This window comes from Hyperolius riggenbachi, chromosome 7, assembly GCF_040937935.1.
Source record: "Hyperolius riggenbachi isolate aHypRig1 chromosome 7, aHypRig1.pri, whole genome shotgun sequence".
NCBI lineage: Eukaryota > Metazoa > Chordata > Amphibia > Anura > Hyperoliidae > Hyperolius > Hyperolius riggenbachi.
In genome coordinates this window covers 134,942,558-134,959,797 of record NC_090652.1, presented here as the reverse complement: position 1 = coordinate 134,959,797, position 17,240 = coordinate 134,942,558, and the positions used below count along the sequence as shown (strand labels likewise).

Here is a 17,240-nt window from a genome sequence, read left to right as displayed (position 1 = left end):
TTCACTAGATTCAGCCTAACAGCAGCCACCTAATTGGTTTCATGCCAGGTTTACTTTTTAAACATGTATATACGTTAATGCTAACAAACTGTTGAAAAAGAACCTTCTGCGGATCCATCATTAGTTGCATGACCATCATTAGCACCTTTGTACATAATCACAAAAGCAAGATTTAAGGGAAAAAAAAAAAAAAAAAAAAAAGATCCAATTACTGTAATAACTAGGTGCTGAAAAGCAATCCTGTGGAACTGAATGATGTACAGTTGTGTTAGGCAAATCCCAAATGGCAATACTGTTGAAGCAAAAATACTCAGACCATTTAAAAAAAAAAAAAAAAGAATTTTCCCTTTGAGATACAAGTAAGGTCACTTTGCATTGAATGAGCATTATGATCTCGCCAAATATTACACAAATCAGAGGTCCTGTGCTGGGTGCACAGCTCAAAGAAAACAACAATTACAATAGCAGGAGCTTGCTCAAGAGCAATTTAATAATTTGATGGTCTATAACAGTGAAAAGGGGTAGATGGCCCTCATTTTTCCTTTTGAACAGTATGTTGAGGATTAAAAGTGGCTTCAAAGCAGCATGGTGGTAGAGTCTTCTGCAGGTTTACATAAGTCGGTTGCGTTTGTGAGTTGGTGAGTCTGTAATGACATCGCCACACTGGGCTGAGGTACGTTTGCGGTTGCCACTGTCTAAGTGGAGTGCCATTTCCTCTGATATGAAAGTGTTCAAATCAACATCAAGGAGTCCATTTCTCCTGCGGCTACCGGTGGAACTGCTGCTAACATGAGTTGGTGAGCCTGGTGTACTTGAGCGGACACTTATACTAGCCATTGCACCACTCAGTCCTGAAAATAAAACAAAAGCAAAGTAAATCCACCAGTATTCGTGTTCAGTTAAGAACCAATTGGAGGAGTTAAAAATCTGCAACCGGTAACAAAGTCATCTCCATTAACATGCCTCCTCCCAAATGGCACAACGTTGGTAATGCATCAAGCCTTGGTCATGAATGGATTGAGAAGGGTCCACATTATCCCCATTTTAAAGTCAAACATTTTAAAGGAAACCTAAAGAAGAAGAAAAAAAAAAAGTGCCCATTTACTTACCTGGGGCTTCTTCCAGCTCCCTGAAGTCTTCCTGGTCCCTCACTACACCTTTCTTCCAGTGTCCCCTCCAATCCACTCTGCAGTAAGCAAAAATTGCTACACCTACGCAGAAGGCTCCCGGCCACAGGAGCGCAACAGAGGACATGCTCGACCAGCGCTGCGCAAGTGCAGTGGTCGGCCAACTAGTCAGGTCGGCTGGATTACGGAGGAGGATAGCAGAGGAAAGTCTGAACGTGGAGTTAGTGAGGGAGTAGAAGGACTTTAAGGGCTGGCAGAAGCCTCAGGTAAGTAAACGGGCAACTTCATGTTCATTTTAACCACTTCACCACTGAGGGTTTTTTCCCCATAAGCACCCGAGCAATTTTCACCTTTCAGCGCTCCTTCCATTCATTAGCAACTATCAGTACTTAAAATGATCTATATCTTGCCATTTTTTTGCCACCAATTAGGCTTTCTTTGGGTGGTACATTATGCTAAGAATGATTTTGTTCTAAATGTATTTTAACTGGCATATGAAAAAAAATAAATCATAATCTCAGTTTCCTGACAGTTTTTAAATACATGCTAAAAAATGAAAACCCATGTACATTTTCCCATTTTTCACGGTTATTACAGTATGTCCCCATCAATGTATGGTGCAAATATTTTATTTGGAAATAAAGGTGCATTTCTTCCAGTTGTTTCCATCACCATTTACAAGCCCATAATTAAAAAAAAAAAAAGTTTTAACAGTAATATACCCTTTTACTTATTATAAATGTTCAGACTAAGGTAATTTTTCATTCATGGATATCCAGCTAACGGCGGCAAGTACGCCACATGAGTCGCAGCAGGGATGCTTATATCTACGCCTCAGGCCCTGAGCTGAAGTCTGCCAGGGAGTAGATATACTGTCCTTGGACGTGCAAGTGGTTAAAGGTTATAAGAGGTGACCGAGTGTCAAAAAAGTGAATACCTGTTCACATACATTTTGGGACACAGTCGGCATCTTTTGTTCTGCCGATAATGCAGATCGATCAATTTTTTTTCCCGAAAATTGATTGTCGATCTGCCCATGCGGAAAAGATCACTTGATTGCTGCTGGGTCGGGAACATGTTAGATGCAACGACTGATGCATAGCGGCAGCAATACATCACCTGTCCAGCAGGTGAGAGTCCCCGGGTCCCTGCAGTCTTCTTCCTGAGTCTTCTCTTCACTTCCTGCCAGTGTCCCGTCCTGTGAGAAAGTGAAGTTCTAACAATAGAGGGCGCTCTACTGTTTGAACTTTCTGCTTGTGACAGGACACTGACAGGAAGTGAATATGTAGGAGTACACTGGAAGACAGACTGCAGGGACCCAGGGACTTGTGCTAGCGGATAGGTAATGTATTGCTGCCTGCTGGGGGAGCACAGGGGGTTGTGAAATTATTTCATGTAGAGAGAGATTCAAAAATCTGTTTGCAGTGTATGGGCAGCCATTAGATTGCTCTCTGATCAGATTCGATCAGAGAGGGATCTATATGTTGGTCGATCTGATGGCAAATCCACCAGTGTATGGCAGCCTTTATGCTGGGAATACATGGTTAGATAGTTGCGTATCCGCTCGTCCCCGTGGGCACCTGGATCGATCCTCTCTAGTCCCCGCCGGCGCTCCTTATCTTCCGCTCGTTTTCTGCCCATTTTCCGCCCGCGGGTATCGAGCGCCTCGCTGATCGGACCTGTCGGAAATGATCAATTGAGCCATCGGTGGCTCGATTGATAAGAAACTATCTGATCACGTATTCCCAGCATTAGAGGGGACAGCACTGTATTGTTTCAGATGATTTACACAGAAACAAATGATTGCAACCTTTTGCATACAATGGTCATTTGTGATTTTAATTTTTTTATCTGGTCTGTTCCAAACTGTGCAGTACCAACAGGATTGTGGGAAGTTTTTTTTTAAGCTACAGTAACATGCTTATCTCAAAAGGCAAATAACAGAAACATCACATTTAATAAAAGGACACTGACCAGACTATAGTTGAATCCCCCACTCCCTTTGAAGAAGTGATGTAATGCTGGACATACACGGAGTAGATTATGCGCCGGATCGAGCTGCTGGCTCGATCCCGGCACATCCCCGCCATTGCCTGGATCGATCCCTGCGGGCGCTCATCTTCCGCTCAATTGCCCGCTATTATCCGCCCGCGGGATCAGGCGGGAAATCTATCCGGCGGGTCATCGGACCTGTCGGATATTAACAATCGAGCCATCAGTGGCTCGATTGATAACAAACGCTCTGTGTATGCCCAGTATCAGCCTGTTATCTAGAAGGAGGTTTCCTGTGAGAGGCACAGTAATTTGTAAAAAGCAGTAAAAGTGGCCATACAGACGACAACTTAACGGTCAATCGACCATCTGAGGATTATAATAGAATTGGAGGAAAATCTGTGCTGCCAAGAGCATGCCTGATCAGCAATGTCAGCAAGTCTCATGCATCGATCGGACATTCTGCAAAAGTCTCAGGCAGACGTGCTCGATCAGAAGCATGGCGCACCACTGTGCGATATCGGGATGAGCAATGAACACGGCAGAACTCTGGCACTGTCACCCCCCAGTGCAAAATATGGCCCTGTGCATGAATTCTTTAGTCTGCCGATGTCACCATCCTCTTCCTCACACACGCCCAACATGGCTGTGAGTGCGACGTTACACACTCCATAACACTGGCAAGTACAATATTCATGCATGGGGCACATTTTACACTAGGGGAGGCAGGCTCAACAGGCAAATCTCAAACATTTAATCAGTCGGCATGTGGTTTATGGGTGCCACAGATCTCTCTCCAGATTGGTCAATTGGCCCGCCAAAGTCGCTAGATGTATGGGAACTTTCAGGGCTTGTTCACACTAAGGGCATTTTCTGCCTTTTTTCAAGCGCAGGCGATTGTCAAAATCTCCAACAAAACGATTGTGCAATGATTCTCTGAGAAGGTTCATATCGTGTTTCATCGGCTTTTGCTGTAAGTGCTTTAGAAAAGCACTTCAAAAAATGCAGTGCGCAGGCAAGGGGCGCAGAGGGAGAAAAAAAAAAAAAAAAAAAAAAAGCGTGCATTTGCGACTTTAGATGTGAACACATGCCCACACTACACAGGTTTTGAATCCATTTCAGCACGAAATTCAAAATCTGTGGAGCCACCACCACTGCCTCCCAACCAGGCCACTCCCACCCTCAGCTGTGTGGAATTCTGGTCTGTAAGTGGTACCTTCAGCTTATACTTGGCTCAATACTTTTTTCCAGGTTTTTTTTTTGTAAAAGTTTTTTTTTTTGGAGGGGGGGGGGGGGGGGGGGGAAACACACACACACACACACACACAACCAGTTCAGGATGTTTAAGCTCCGCTTAGCGCAGGAGGCGGATCCTAATGGTAATACTTTGTAGACAAATAGACAAGACAATCAACATTTATATTGCGCTTTTCTCCTTGCGGACTCAAAGCGCCAGAGCAGAGCAGCAGCCACTAGGGCGCGCTCTATTGGCAGTAGCAGTGTAAGGGAGACTTGCCAAAGGTCTCCTACTGAATTAGTGCTGGCTTACTGAACAGGCAGAGCCGAGATTCGAACCCTGGTCTCCTGTGTCAGAGGCAGAGCCCTTAACCATTACACCATCAGCCAACTGCACAGCACAACAGAATGTGCTGGTGCTTTATCAATACTAGAATCCGTCTCCACTTATTAAAAAAAAAAAAAAAAAACAGATCCTATTGCTGCATAGCTCTAAGCGGAATGTAGAGTCGTAACTTTGCACATTTTCCTTACAGCCCAGGAAAATGTATGCAATGACAGCCTATGAGAATGGAAAGTGTCCATTCTCACTTGGCAAGTTTCGCTTCACTCAATTGGATCGCTGCTGTGACGTAAATACTCAAATCCCGGGACACAGATTGGGGCTGGGCAGAAGCATTGGGATCTCCATAGGGTTGCAAAACACCAATGGGAATCCTCAGCAACTGAGTATTCTCATTGGTTCATGGTGGACCAATAAAAAAATTCTCCCCATTGCTAGGGAGAATTGGTCTATAGTCTATGGAAAATCCCATGCCCCTACTGGCCTCCGGCCTGTGTACAGAGGGACACGAGTGGCAACGAGTACGGGCAGACATGATCGACGAAGGACGCGTGATCGAAGCGGGACGGGCGGATGGTGAAGATTGCTACAAGCAGATGCAAAGTCAATGGACCGCATCCTCTAGGTCAGTCATGTCCTGTGAAAAAAATTGCACATGTGTCCGAGTCAAAGTTAAAACTCATAGGAAACAGAAAACACAGAAGTAAGCCAAAGTTGTTGCGTGATTGGCAAGCGTAGCACATAACTATTTAACATTATATAGGTCAGTACAGCATGCTGAAGGATTTACGTTTTTGCGCACAGATATTCATTACACCTGATACTTACCATGGAGAGCTATTGCTTCTCGAAAGGGCTGCAAATCAGTCTCTACAGATGAGCCAGTTTCAGATGGTGTAGCTCGGTTGGGTGAAACAACAGTCAGTCTTGGGGGAGCACGAGAGCTACGTGGAGGTGGAATTTTGCCACAAAGAAAGCTGATCAAATCCTCTCGTCGAATAGTTCGTCGACGCTTCTTTACCCATGCTAAAACTTCTTTATTGCGTCGTTGACATCCAGTCTGAATTCCTAAGTCCAAAGTTCGTTGATGGGCATCCACGCTGTCTGTAATGCAAGAGTAAAGTCAGTATATAATACAAGAAATATTAAAACCACCACTTTAAGCCCACTAGGTCTGCTTTTAGATAAAACAAACTGAGTAGAATCTTTATAATTAAATCAAATAAAACAAATTTGTACAAAGTGCAAATAGGTGCTTCAGCAACACTCAATGGGCAAAGTCTCCAGGTAGTGGTTTTCGAATCTGGCAATGCATGGTTGGGAACCCAAATAGCATTCGGAACGGATCAGCAGTTTTCATTTAATTTGATATTTTATTCTTCCAGGTCAGAAAGACGATGTATGTGAGTAAATAGCCATTGAAAATAGATCAGTATGATCCCCATAAAAAAAAAAAAAAAAACCCATTAAGAAAAAAACCCCAATGTGGGTTACTTACCTCAGGAGGGGAAAGCCTCTGAATTCTAATGAGGCTTTCCCATCCTCTGCCCCTCAGTTCCAGCATTGGCTCCCTGGAAACCAATAGTGGCACAGGCAATATTTACCTTCCCCGGCTCCATCGGCTTTCCGATCAGGCTAGGCTTTGCCACATGAGCCCGATCGAAAAGCTGCTACAGTGCCTGCGCTGGATTGCAGTAAAAATTTAGTGTTTGGAAGCTGCCAGCTCTGGAACCAAGAGATTGAGGAAGGGGGGGGGGGGGGGGGGGGAAGCCTCATGATACAGAGGCTTCCCTCTCTTGGGGCAAGTCAACCCCCTCCTCAGGGAATGTTTATTTTTACAACTCCTCTTTAAGCTATGTACCCATGCTACACTTTAAATGCTTCAAACACTAGCAAGTGATGTTAAGGTGATCAATTTGGTTATTGAGTAGAACAGTTTCAATATAAGCAGTGTGCTCAAACTTAACATTCTGAAACAAAACAATGGCTCCAATTTCTTTCCGGTTCATCCACTTCCTATTAAACATACAGTTAAAGCACAATAGATAGGATGAGATTAAAGAAAGAAAAGCAAAAATCTTTAGTTTAGTGCAGTGATACATGAGGCTAGGGTCACATTTGCCCCAAATCACAGGCATTTTCTACAACATGAAAACGCACATTTCTCAATGCACACAGTGTACTGGGCGCAATGTATGTTTATCACACAGCGTGTGCGATTTTCCTTTGCTGACAGGCAGCTGTTCTCAGCTGGCTGCCGGTCAAAATGCAGATTGGGTGGGGGAAACACTGCCGTTTCTTCCGCTGTAAGTGTGACCCTATCCTGAAGCTTACAATTTAGCAGCTCACAGCCTAAAATTTACTTATCCCATATTACTTTGTCAGCATAGCATGACTAAGCTATATAAACACCAAATATATATCCCCCATATCCCCAACAGCAAAAAGGGAAAAAAAAATACGTTCAGCTTTTCATGTATGTTTGTGTGGTGTAGTCTATTAACTAGTAAAGAGCTTTTTCCCAGAGCAATCTTGTGCAGTGACAAATGTGTTAAAAATTGCAGTCTTATCACATTTTTAGCAGGACACCGCTGCCCGCGCACAACAGAACTTCTGCCAAAATAACTAGGACACTGCATGTGCCAGGTTAGGGGTTTTTAAGCCCTTTCACTGAACTCTGGTGTCAGGCCCACAAACTATGAGAGCTTTGTATGGCTAGAACAGGCTAAAACATAAATACATCTAATGCATGCCTTAAGTTGTGCAATTTGTATTTCAGACATTTTAAAAACAAAAAGCTAATCACGTGCTGGTTTAATGAATAAACCCTTCACAAAAGCTTTACAACCAGTCTCCAGAATCTTCCTATATTCCAATTAACACAAAATTAGATGAAATAGCCATAATACTTTAAAGTGAGGAGTTCTGAGTCTAGACAAATGAGACACGTGTACAAATATCTCCGTTAGTCATTGTCTAATTAACAAGCATATTTATGCAGATTGTAAGTTTGTCTTCCAAACAATTTCCTAGATTTGCTGTGACAAACAACTGCATCATACACAAATAAACGTGCTTAATACCTGTCAGTACAGTAAGGCCTATGTCACAAGAAATTCCAAACAAGGTTGAATGAATGTAGCTTCATTAGGCAAAATAGTATCACCAGCAACTGAATGCCCGAAGCACTTTGTGACAGACCACTGCATCTCAATTGTTTTTGTCAACAGAACTACATTCAGGCAAACTGATGGTGAGTTGATACTGTCCATCTGATATATGTCAAAGGATAACACCTGTTCAAGTGGACCTGAACGTTTGCACAATCCAAAAGGAAAACAGAAATGCACCCTGTATGTATTGAGGTTAGCCCGTCTAATCCCCACTCATCTGTGATTTAACCTCCTTAGCGGTATGGAAGACTATATACGTCCGTCGCCGCTCAGGCCCTGCTGGGACGATTTTTGTGTAATAAAAAGCAGCACACGCAGCCGGCACTTTTGCCAGCCGCGTGTGCTGCCTGATCGCCGCCGCTCTGCGGCAATCCGACGCGAGCAGCGGCGAAAGAGGGTCCCCCCAGCCGCCCGAGCCCTGCGCAGCCGGAACAGAAGTTCCGGCCGGCGCTAAGGGCTGGATCGGAGGCGGCTGACGTCCATGACGTCACTCCGCTCGTCGCTATGGCGACGAGGTAAGCAAAACAAGGAAGGCTGCTCATTGCGGCCTTCCTTGTTTATTCTGGTCGCCGGAGGCGATCAGAATGACGCTTCCGGAGCGCCCTCTAGTGGGCTTTCATGCCGCCAACTGAACTGAAAGTGTTTATTTTATTTAAAGAAAACCCTCCCGCAGCCGCCCTGGCGATCTTAATAGAACGCCAGGGAGGTTAACACTGCTGTAATTTGATCTCAGTTGTGTCAGCTCATGAATCTCAATATGGGCCCATGGGCTGTCATGTGGACCAGTGTTTGTGATTTTAAATTTCTTTTTTGCAGCTTCTAGGATGTGGTTGACAGGTGAGTGCTTAGGGAGGGGACCGTGTGGGAGATGTGCCTACACGGGGCGTCCCTGTAAACGATGCAATTCACGACTGCGTCCAACCGAAGCCTCCCACCTGAATGCTAATTTATGTAATTCCTGCTAGATTCGGTACAGCAGGCAAAGGGTGTATGACAGTACACCTGATTGGCGTCTGCTGGCCAGAGAGAGGCAGGACATTGCTCTAGCTGGAAGTTAGCAATTGTGTTTTTGTGTAGTTGAATCTCAATACGACTCAGCAGCAACTAGTTTGTAAACACGGGATGTAAACCTCATGTCTGCATCAATGAAAGCAGAAAGTAGAGAATACAGATCATTTATTGCAGGATTTGTATCAGATGTAACAAATGTTTTTCTTTAAAAAAAGGTTATGCTGTTGCTCATCTTTTACAGGTTTTGAGTTCAGATCAGCTTTAAGGCTTCGTTTACATCTAAAAATCGAAATCGCTAATGCCAGCTATTTGTTTTTCCCCTCCTGGTGCTTACCTGCACGCTTCATTTTTTGTAAAGCGCTTTTCAAAGCGCTTTTGCAGAACGGTTTTTCACTTCCTGATGCAAGTTAGGAAGTGAACTCTGACCCGGAAAAGAATAAATGCAAAGTAATTCTATAAAGTGCTGGGGAAATCGCTATACCAAGAGCTTTTTCAAACATTTTATGGTTTCCCTATACCTGCCATTATAGGGAAAACTAGACCCAAAAATGGTACAGGCAGCGCCTTGCTGAGCGTAAACGAACCGCTCAGCTGTGAACACTCATGAAAGAGAAAAAAAAATACTAAATGCCTTTAGACATCTGTGGCACAGGATTCTAGGAAAACAATGCCTAATTCCACTAGGCGAAACAAGTTTTGTACTAAAATGCCTTTACACGTGTTGTGTATGGATGCAAAAAAAATAAATAAAATAAAAAGGTCCACAGCAGTCTAAGGTTAATACACTCTTCACTTCAGGAATGCTTTAAATATAGTACTGTGCAGGTGCTATACACCATACACCCATTTTAACAGTCTACTAAAATCCAGACTTCTAAAGCCAATATACTACAAAGCGCTGGAGGGGCACCTGCTCATTTTTGCATGTTCTTTGAAACATCACTGGATCTCCTGGGCTCAGTATACAAATTACAGTTGCCCTGAAATTGAATCTGACACCTGCCCATACCCCACAGTACATTGCAGATGGTGAATTTGCATACTGCACCTAGCCAATTTATGGATGCCAAAAATTAAACAAGATCTCCTCACCAGAACTTTATCATGGAAGTATTGACAGCGCTGACTGGCTGAATTACCAGGACTCATAGCAGAAGATCCGGGTGGTGGAAGACAGTGAGGGACTGATTAGCCTGAAGGGGGCTGGAGGAAGCCCCAGGTATGTATAAAACTTTACTTTTCATCCGTCTCAGTTTCCCTTTAATTTGTAGTCACCAAACCAAATTTTAATAACATATCAAATTATTTGATTTCATCAGCAAAGGGAGTGCATACATTTGCATAAATCAGCATCAATGCAGAATTATTTCCATCTCGTTGACCATCTCTATTAGTGACACAGCTACACATCAGGCTTTATTCTTACAGCATAGATGTTATTTAGTATATATAAGAGATTCCTGTGTACACATATATACAGTCACAATCAGATATGTATATCTGACTTTAAAAATACGGGGACTGCTTTATTGAAGCAGCACAAGTAACTAATTTTGATTGGTTTATTTCATTTTTGTAGACTAAGCACAGCTATTACTGTATATATACACATTATTTTTAATGACTTTTATCTGAGAAATAGAACATTTTATCATATTTTCTATTTTAATTACAGTTACAAATTCATTAGGAGTCGGAGTCGGTGCATTTTTCCCCGACTCCAGGCACCCAAAATTGCCCGACTCCACGACTCCACAGCCCTGTCGCGTACTGCACGCATTTTTGTGAATCGCAGCGCAGATCCCATTTATTGTAATGAATGGGATCTGCAGCGCATAGGAGCACAGATGGCGTGCAATTGGACGCGTTGCGTTCCGATCGCACAGCCATCTGCGCTAAATGATGTGAACGAGGCCTTAGGCATAATACCTTTGACATTTTGAGGCACTTTCCTCCACTAAGGAAAAAAGGTTGTTGGAACAACGGGAATGTATGGTTCTTAATGAGGTCTGTAGACACCCACAATAGTGCTGGTTAGCATTGTTAAAAAATAATTCTGCAGACATGTTATAGGTTCCTGCTAGTGATTTGGACCTGCATAAGCATCTTGCATTGGGTGCAAGCAAGACCATTTACTTACATGGACTGTTCTGTGTTCCTGCGCTGCAGACAACAAATTTGGCAGGTGTGAACCCTAAACAATGTTTACATATATGTTCTGCTTAGAGCCTTTTCCTGCGAATTAACGCAAAGTCCAAACTTTGCATTAACCAAGGTAAAAATGAAAGTCCATAGACTCATTTCACACCCGATGCTGCGTTTGTGTGTTGTCGTTCAACGCACCCAGGAGCGTTGAACCGCCGGGAGCCGGCGGTTTCCTGTCGGATTCAATAGCTACTGTCGCTGATTGCGTCGCACCGCAGCATCCCGACTATACACCCCAGGCCATTCAACATGTGCAGGAGAACGGCTCCTGAGCACATTGTCTAATGTGAAAGAGCTCTTATGCTGGGAATACACGGGTCCACCCGGCAGGATCGACCCCCGCCTCATCCGGATCGATTCCCGCCCGTCCCCGCGGGCGCTTGCTTATCTTCCGTTCGATTTCCCGTGGGGAATCTATCCGGCGGGTCATCAGACCTGTCTGATATCAATCGAGCCATCAGCAGCTCGGTTGATAAGCCTGCCTCGACCCCGTATATGCCAAGCATTAGTTCAGGATTCCCTTAATCACAGGCAGTTAAGTGATGTTACAACCTCGTAACGTTTATTGCATAATATTGGGGGACAGTCAAGGTTCTCTTTCTCCAAAAAGTCTTTTTCCACTGCATTTGTTCTGATCTAAGTTTGAAGAACATTTGTAGTTTGCCAATCGAGAGGCCACTCCTGGGATCATGTAAATTGTTACCTGTGACCTATTCAGATTCCTGCTAACTCATCTCAGTGCCTGCTGCATTTTCTATCTATCAGACCTAAGCCCATTACAATAACCCCTCACAACCCCCCTCCCACATGTCAACGTGCATGCAAGCCATGTTCCCTGCCGAGCTTCCCCTGCACCTGTCCTGTCCCAACAGAGGGACAGGAGAGGACACAGTTTAACTGAATAGGGCAGAAATGCAATCCTATATAATAAACCTGTGGAAATGCAGTAACTCTTCCTCTGTGGACCATTTTTGTGTGGAAAAAGCCACTTTCCGAACAGCAGTGGCCCAGTCAAAGTGCCAGACTAGTGTGCAAGTGGGTAGGCTGGCTGGCACCTTTGTGAAGGTTCTAGCTAGGGAGTGCTTTTAAAAGAACCTTGAAACTTTTTCTCAGTGTGTCACATTTGACACGTGGTAGCATTACCCGGTTTCAAATCTGAAGACCGCAACAGTCATATTCAAATGAAACTCCTTTGGAGGGAGGGGTTGCCTGCCACCCATGCCAAGTGCTAGAAAGTGCCTAAGCAACTGTGCCTTCAGCTGGCCGTGAAGGAAAAAAAAAAAAAAAAAATTCTTAGCAATTTGTAAAGCAAAGAAAAAAAATAAATAAATAAAATAAATAAACGAACATTAAGGCTTGTCTCAATTTTGCTAAAAAAAAAAAAAAAACACATCTCAATGATTGCCAAGACTTTTGGGAAAAATACCTTGTGGACCGACGAGACAAAAGTTGAACTTTTTGGAAGGTGCGTGTCCTGTTACATCTGGCGTAGAAGTAACAGCATTTCAGCAAAAGAACATCATACTAACAGTAAAATATGGTGGTGGTAGTGTGATGGTCTGGGGTTGTTTTGCTGCTTCAGGACCTGGAAGGCTTGCTGTGATAGATGAAACCATGAATTCTACTGTCTACCAAAAAATCCTGAAGGAGAATATCCGGCCATCTGTTCGTCAACTCAAGCGATCTTGGGTGCTGCAGCAGGACAATGACCCAAAACACACTAGCAAATCCACCTCTGAATAGCTGAAGAAAAACAAAAAGAAGACTTTGGAGTGGCCTAGTCAAAGTCCTGACCTGAATCCTATCGAGATGTGGCATGACCTTAAAAAAGGCGGTTCATGCTAAAAAAAAAACCTCAAATAAAGCTGAACTACAACAATTCTGCAAAGACGAGTGGGCCAAAATTCCTCCAGAGCGCTGTAAAAGACTCATTGCAAGTTATCGCAAATGCTTGATTGCAGTTATTGCTGCTAAGGGTGGCCCAACCAGTTATTAGGTTCAGGGGGCAATTTCTTTTTCACACAGGGCCATGTAGGTTTTGAGTTTTTTTCTCACTAAATAAAAACCATCATTTAAAACTGCATTTTGTGTTCAGAAACATTTAAGTGTGACAAACATGCAAAATAAAAAGAAATCAGGAAGGGGGCAAATAGTTTTTCACATCACTGTACATGTAGCCTAGGTTCATAGTAGGCACTGCTTTCCCTGTAAAAACAAAAGTTGCACCGTAAGTTATGCGAGCACTACATCGCATACATTCAAAAGTATGCCTTGCCGCCACTGTTTATGCATGTTATGCGGAAAAGTACTGCATTGGGATACTGTAGTGTGTTAGATCGCACCAGAAGCATTCTGATCTTAATATAGAGACTTACAATTGCAGTGTGACTGCATAAAAATGCCTCCCTTACAATGAAACGCCCCACTGAACTCAGCCTTTTGCCCATGTTCTAACCGCTACCTAAGCATGCATTGTAGGAGATGCACATTTATAGCCCCTCTATGGAGAGTAGACGCTCTAGAACATCTCTTGGGCTACCCATTTTAAACATTTTCACATCTTGCCCTATCATCTGAACTTCGGCTGCCTTCTATAATCACAGATTACAAAATCACTGGCTCCATAATGTATTCCGAGAAGAATACGGGAGAATATTGCAAAAGCACACCGGAAATGGTCAGCATGAATGATTAGGTCACAACCTTTGATATCACTGGTACAGGAAGTAAGAGAAGTCGCAACAGAGGAAGCATACACTGTAGTAAAAACATTTAAAATGTAGCTCAAGATTGTCTTCTGGAGTCCAAAAGAAAAGAAAAAAGTTCAGCCTATAGTTACCTTGTGAGAGGTAGTGAATAATGAACATGTCAGGAAGAGATAGCAAAACAGGTGTATGGTTGCATGCCCTTGTAAAGACTACTAGTTTTATATGAAAGTATTGCAGCTTCACTGGGTGAGTTGGGCACCTGATGGTGACGATAGTGAAAATACATGTAATATACCATTAACAATATTTTACTAGACTTCCACAAATAGCCAATTGGATAGTGTAACTGAACCTTAATGTAGTAGTGGTGCTGCACACTCCTGGCTGCAGCAATGTATGCTATACGATCAGCGCTGCATAATAAGTTGGCGCTTTATAAATACATTAAATACGATGTAGTCCTATGATGAGAGTACATCTTCAGGCTAGAAAATATACTGAGTCTCCCAGCATAAATTGAAGTGGCCAGGAGAACACAGCACCGGAAAAGCTTCACACTGATGGCTCTGTGGTGACCATCATAGAGACAGTAGGCTAGAGGAGGCACCCTCAGTTAAGTTATGTTCAACCCAAACCCTGACCCCAATGGCGTGCTGTATCACAAACACCCCTTATGGAGAGGTTCATTTTATAATAATAACTTCTTAGAGACTCTAACATGAAAAAGATCCCCTGGGGGTACTCACCTCGGGTGGGGGAAGCCTCCGGATCCTAATGAGGCTTCCCACGCCGTCCTCTGTCCCACAGGGGTCTCGCTGCAGCCCTCTGAACAGCCGGCGACAGGCCCGACTGTAATTTCAATATTTACCTTTGCTGGCTCCAGCGGGGGCGCTGTGGCTGCTTTCCTCTCCAAACTACACGGAAATACCCGATCTCAGTCGAGTCCGCTCTACTGCGCAGGCGCCGGAAACTTGCGCCTGCGCAGTAGAGCAGACCCGACGGCGATCGGGTATTTCCGTGTAGTTCGGAGCAGACAGCCGTCAGAGCGCCTGCGCAGGAGCCAGGAAGGTAAATATTACGTCACGGCTGTACGGAGGGCTACAGCGAGACCCCCGTGGGACAGAGGACGGCGTGGTAAGCCTCATTAGGATCCGGAGGTTTCCCCCACCCGAGGTGAGTACCCCCCAGGAGATTTTTTGAGGTTACAGATCCCCTTTAAGTTGAGATGCGCAGGTCACTTAAATGGAGAACAAAAATTAACAAAAAGGTTGAAGAAAAAGAATTCCATCAAGAAGACAGCATTTTAGTGGTCCTTTAGTTGACGCCGCAGACTTATTTGCCCGCTTCTTTGTTCAGAATGGGTAATGAAATATAATTCATAAAAAACTCATTTATAATAAGGGTAAAAATAAGTTCTAATAGATATTTGCATCACCTGATTAAACCAAAATGCAACAAATGAAAAAGGCAGAGTATACAGAAAATATAGGATTTATGTACAAGTAAAGGTCTTAAGCAAATCTCATGCATAACAACCATTGCATAACAACCATTTCACCAACAATTCTCTTGTTCTTAAAGAAAGAAAAATATTGTACCTTTGTAGAGATTGGTGACAGCTGTAGCAGCGTTTTGGAAAGGGGCCCACAGTGACATTCCTTGCTGCTGACAAACGCGATCTGCAAAGGGGAAACAAAAAGTACTGGATGTAAACACAAACACAGGCAGAGATTTCTTATTCAGCTGGTTGCATCGGCCATATTGGCTTCGCCATTTTGATAAGGCCGTCCCTTTATATTCCTTAAAAAAAACAGCTGTCTTCAGTAGACGAGAAGAGGCCGTGTGAGAGGTCGGGGGTGCATCGGGGTAGACACAGCGATACGGCTAGTATACGGGGCCACACCATCATTATAGGGGCCCCCTCCCTGGCTCCTTCCGGTAAGAGAAGAAATCGGGGACCGGTGTTCCGACGTGATAACCTACACGTCGAATTTGCCTACATCCACTATCAAACGTATACCAGGAGGGTTAGGGGTTAGGGTTGGGGGAGGGGAAGGGATAGTAAAAGTCTATGGGATGTAGGTTAGTTCGACGTGTAGGATAAAGTGTTGGAGCACCGGCAGTGTATCGGGGCCTGTGCGGAGGACCCCGTACATATATCAGACGCGCACCGTACACACACAGCTGCTAATTATCAATGCTAGCGCAGCGCAGACAGCTGGTTGCCATAGGCTACCACTGTAGTTTTCATGGTCGATAGGTGGGGAGGGGTGGGGGGGAATCAGAGGGCGGGGCCGACACTCGACTCCGGTACGGCCCTCCGCCATTTTTCCGGTTGGGTCGCTGGGTGAGGTACAAGTCCCGTAGCCCCGCCCCCCGCCGTGAATCCCCGGTCCTGACCTTTGTATAGCTGAGCCACGGCCGTCGCCGAGTTCTGGAAGAGATGCCAGAGGTTCTGCTGACTCTGCTCGGCCTCCTCCTCCAGCGGCTCCTCCTGCTCGGCTGCGGCCAGACACTGGCGCTCCCATTTGCTGAACCAGTGCTCGGGCCCGTGCTCCTGGATCTCCGCCTCGCCCTCTTCCTTTTTGTCCTCCATTCTCCTCAGCTGCTTCCTCCTCCCTTCGCCCGTCCGCTTCGCCTGATCGAATCCTTGTCCCCAGTCGCGCTGAGCCGCTCTCTGGCGAGTCCGTATTGTGTCCGGAAGACACCTGTGAGGCTCCAATACGCACAGCTCCTTCACCCCCACGGCTCCTCCATGCTGACTCTAAACAAACTGAACCTATGACGCCGCTGCCCAGCTTCTAATGGCAGCTCGGAAGAAACCTGCTAGGAGACGAACACCGCCCATACGCGACTCCTCCTTCTGTCAGCTGGCATTTGACTCACCCACATACAATTATAGGGGTCTGATTGGTCAACGCGAGATTACGAACTTCTTCGTCGCTTCTTATTAGCTAGCGGTGCTGTAATTCAAGGAACGTCACGCAATGGGTGTTTTGGCACAAGTTCGGTTGTCGCACAAAACAAAAACCAACTGCGCATGCGCACATTAACTAAGTGGCTAAGACTATTATTATGGGCTGTGATTATTTGATATCCCTGTTATTTAATCAAGCAAACGTTTGAGCTGTGATAAAATAAACAAATAGTATAGTATGTAAATAATGGTAATTGAGAACACAGAAGGCAATCTCATTTTTATTGTGTGTGTGTGTGTGTGTATATATATATATATATATATATATATATATATATATATGTCTTTCAGCATAGCAGAAGCAGTATTATTATTTAGTATTTATATAGCGTCAACATCTTACTCAGCGCTGTACAGTGTATATATTGTCTTGTTAATAACTGTCCCTCAAAGGAGCTCACAATCTAGTCTCTACCATTGTCATATGTCTATGTATATATCATGTATGTAGTGTAGTCTAGGGCCAAT

General features: G+C 44.3%; 1 protein-coding gene across 1 annotated transcript; it reads right to left on the bottom strand.

Moving 5' to 3' along the window:
* Positions 1-467: 467 nt before the first annotated feature.
* HAPSTR1 (HUWE1 associated protein modifying stress responses) lies at positions 468-16,684 on the bottom strand. The gene is made up of 4 exons (XM_068244671.1): positions 16,196-16,684; positions 15,394-15,474; positions 5,527-5,802; positions 468-851 (listed from the first exon to the last, which is right to left on the bottom strand). Exons 1-4 carry the CDS (start codon positions 16,389-16,391, stop codon positions 610-612), a joined length of 795 nt encoding a protein of 264 aa, XP_068100772.1. The 5' UTR covers positions 16,392-16,684; the 3' UTR covers positions 468-609.
* Between the last annotated feature and the right edge of the window lie 556 nt (positions 16,685-17,240).

Excerpts from the sequence above, each read along its gene's own strand:
- HAPSTR1 (XM_068244671.1), bottom strand. The coding sequence starts at position 16,391 with ATGGAGGACAAAAAGGAAGAGGGCGAGGCGGAGATCCAGGAGCACGGG. Across the intron at positions 5,803-15,393 it reads TGTCACCAATCTCTACAAAG|ACAGCGTGGATGCCCATCAA; the intron begins GTACAATATTTT and ends CTTGCATTACAG. Across the intron at positions 852-5,526 it reads AGAAGCAATAGCTCTCCATG|GACTGAGTGGTGCAATGGCT; the intron begins GTAAGTATCAGG and ends TTTTATTTTCAG.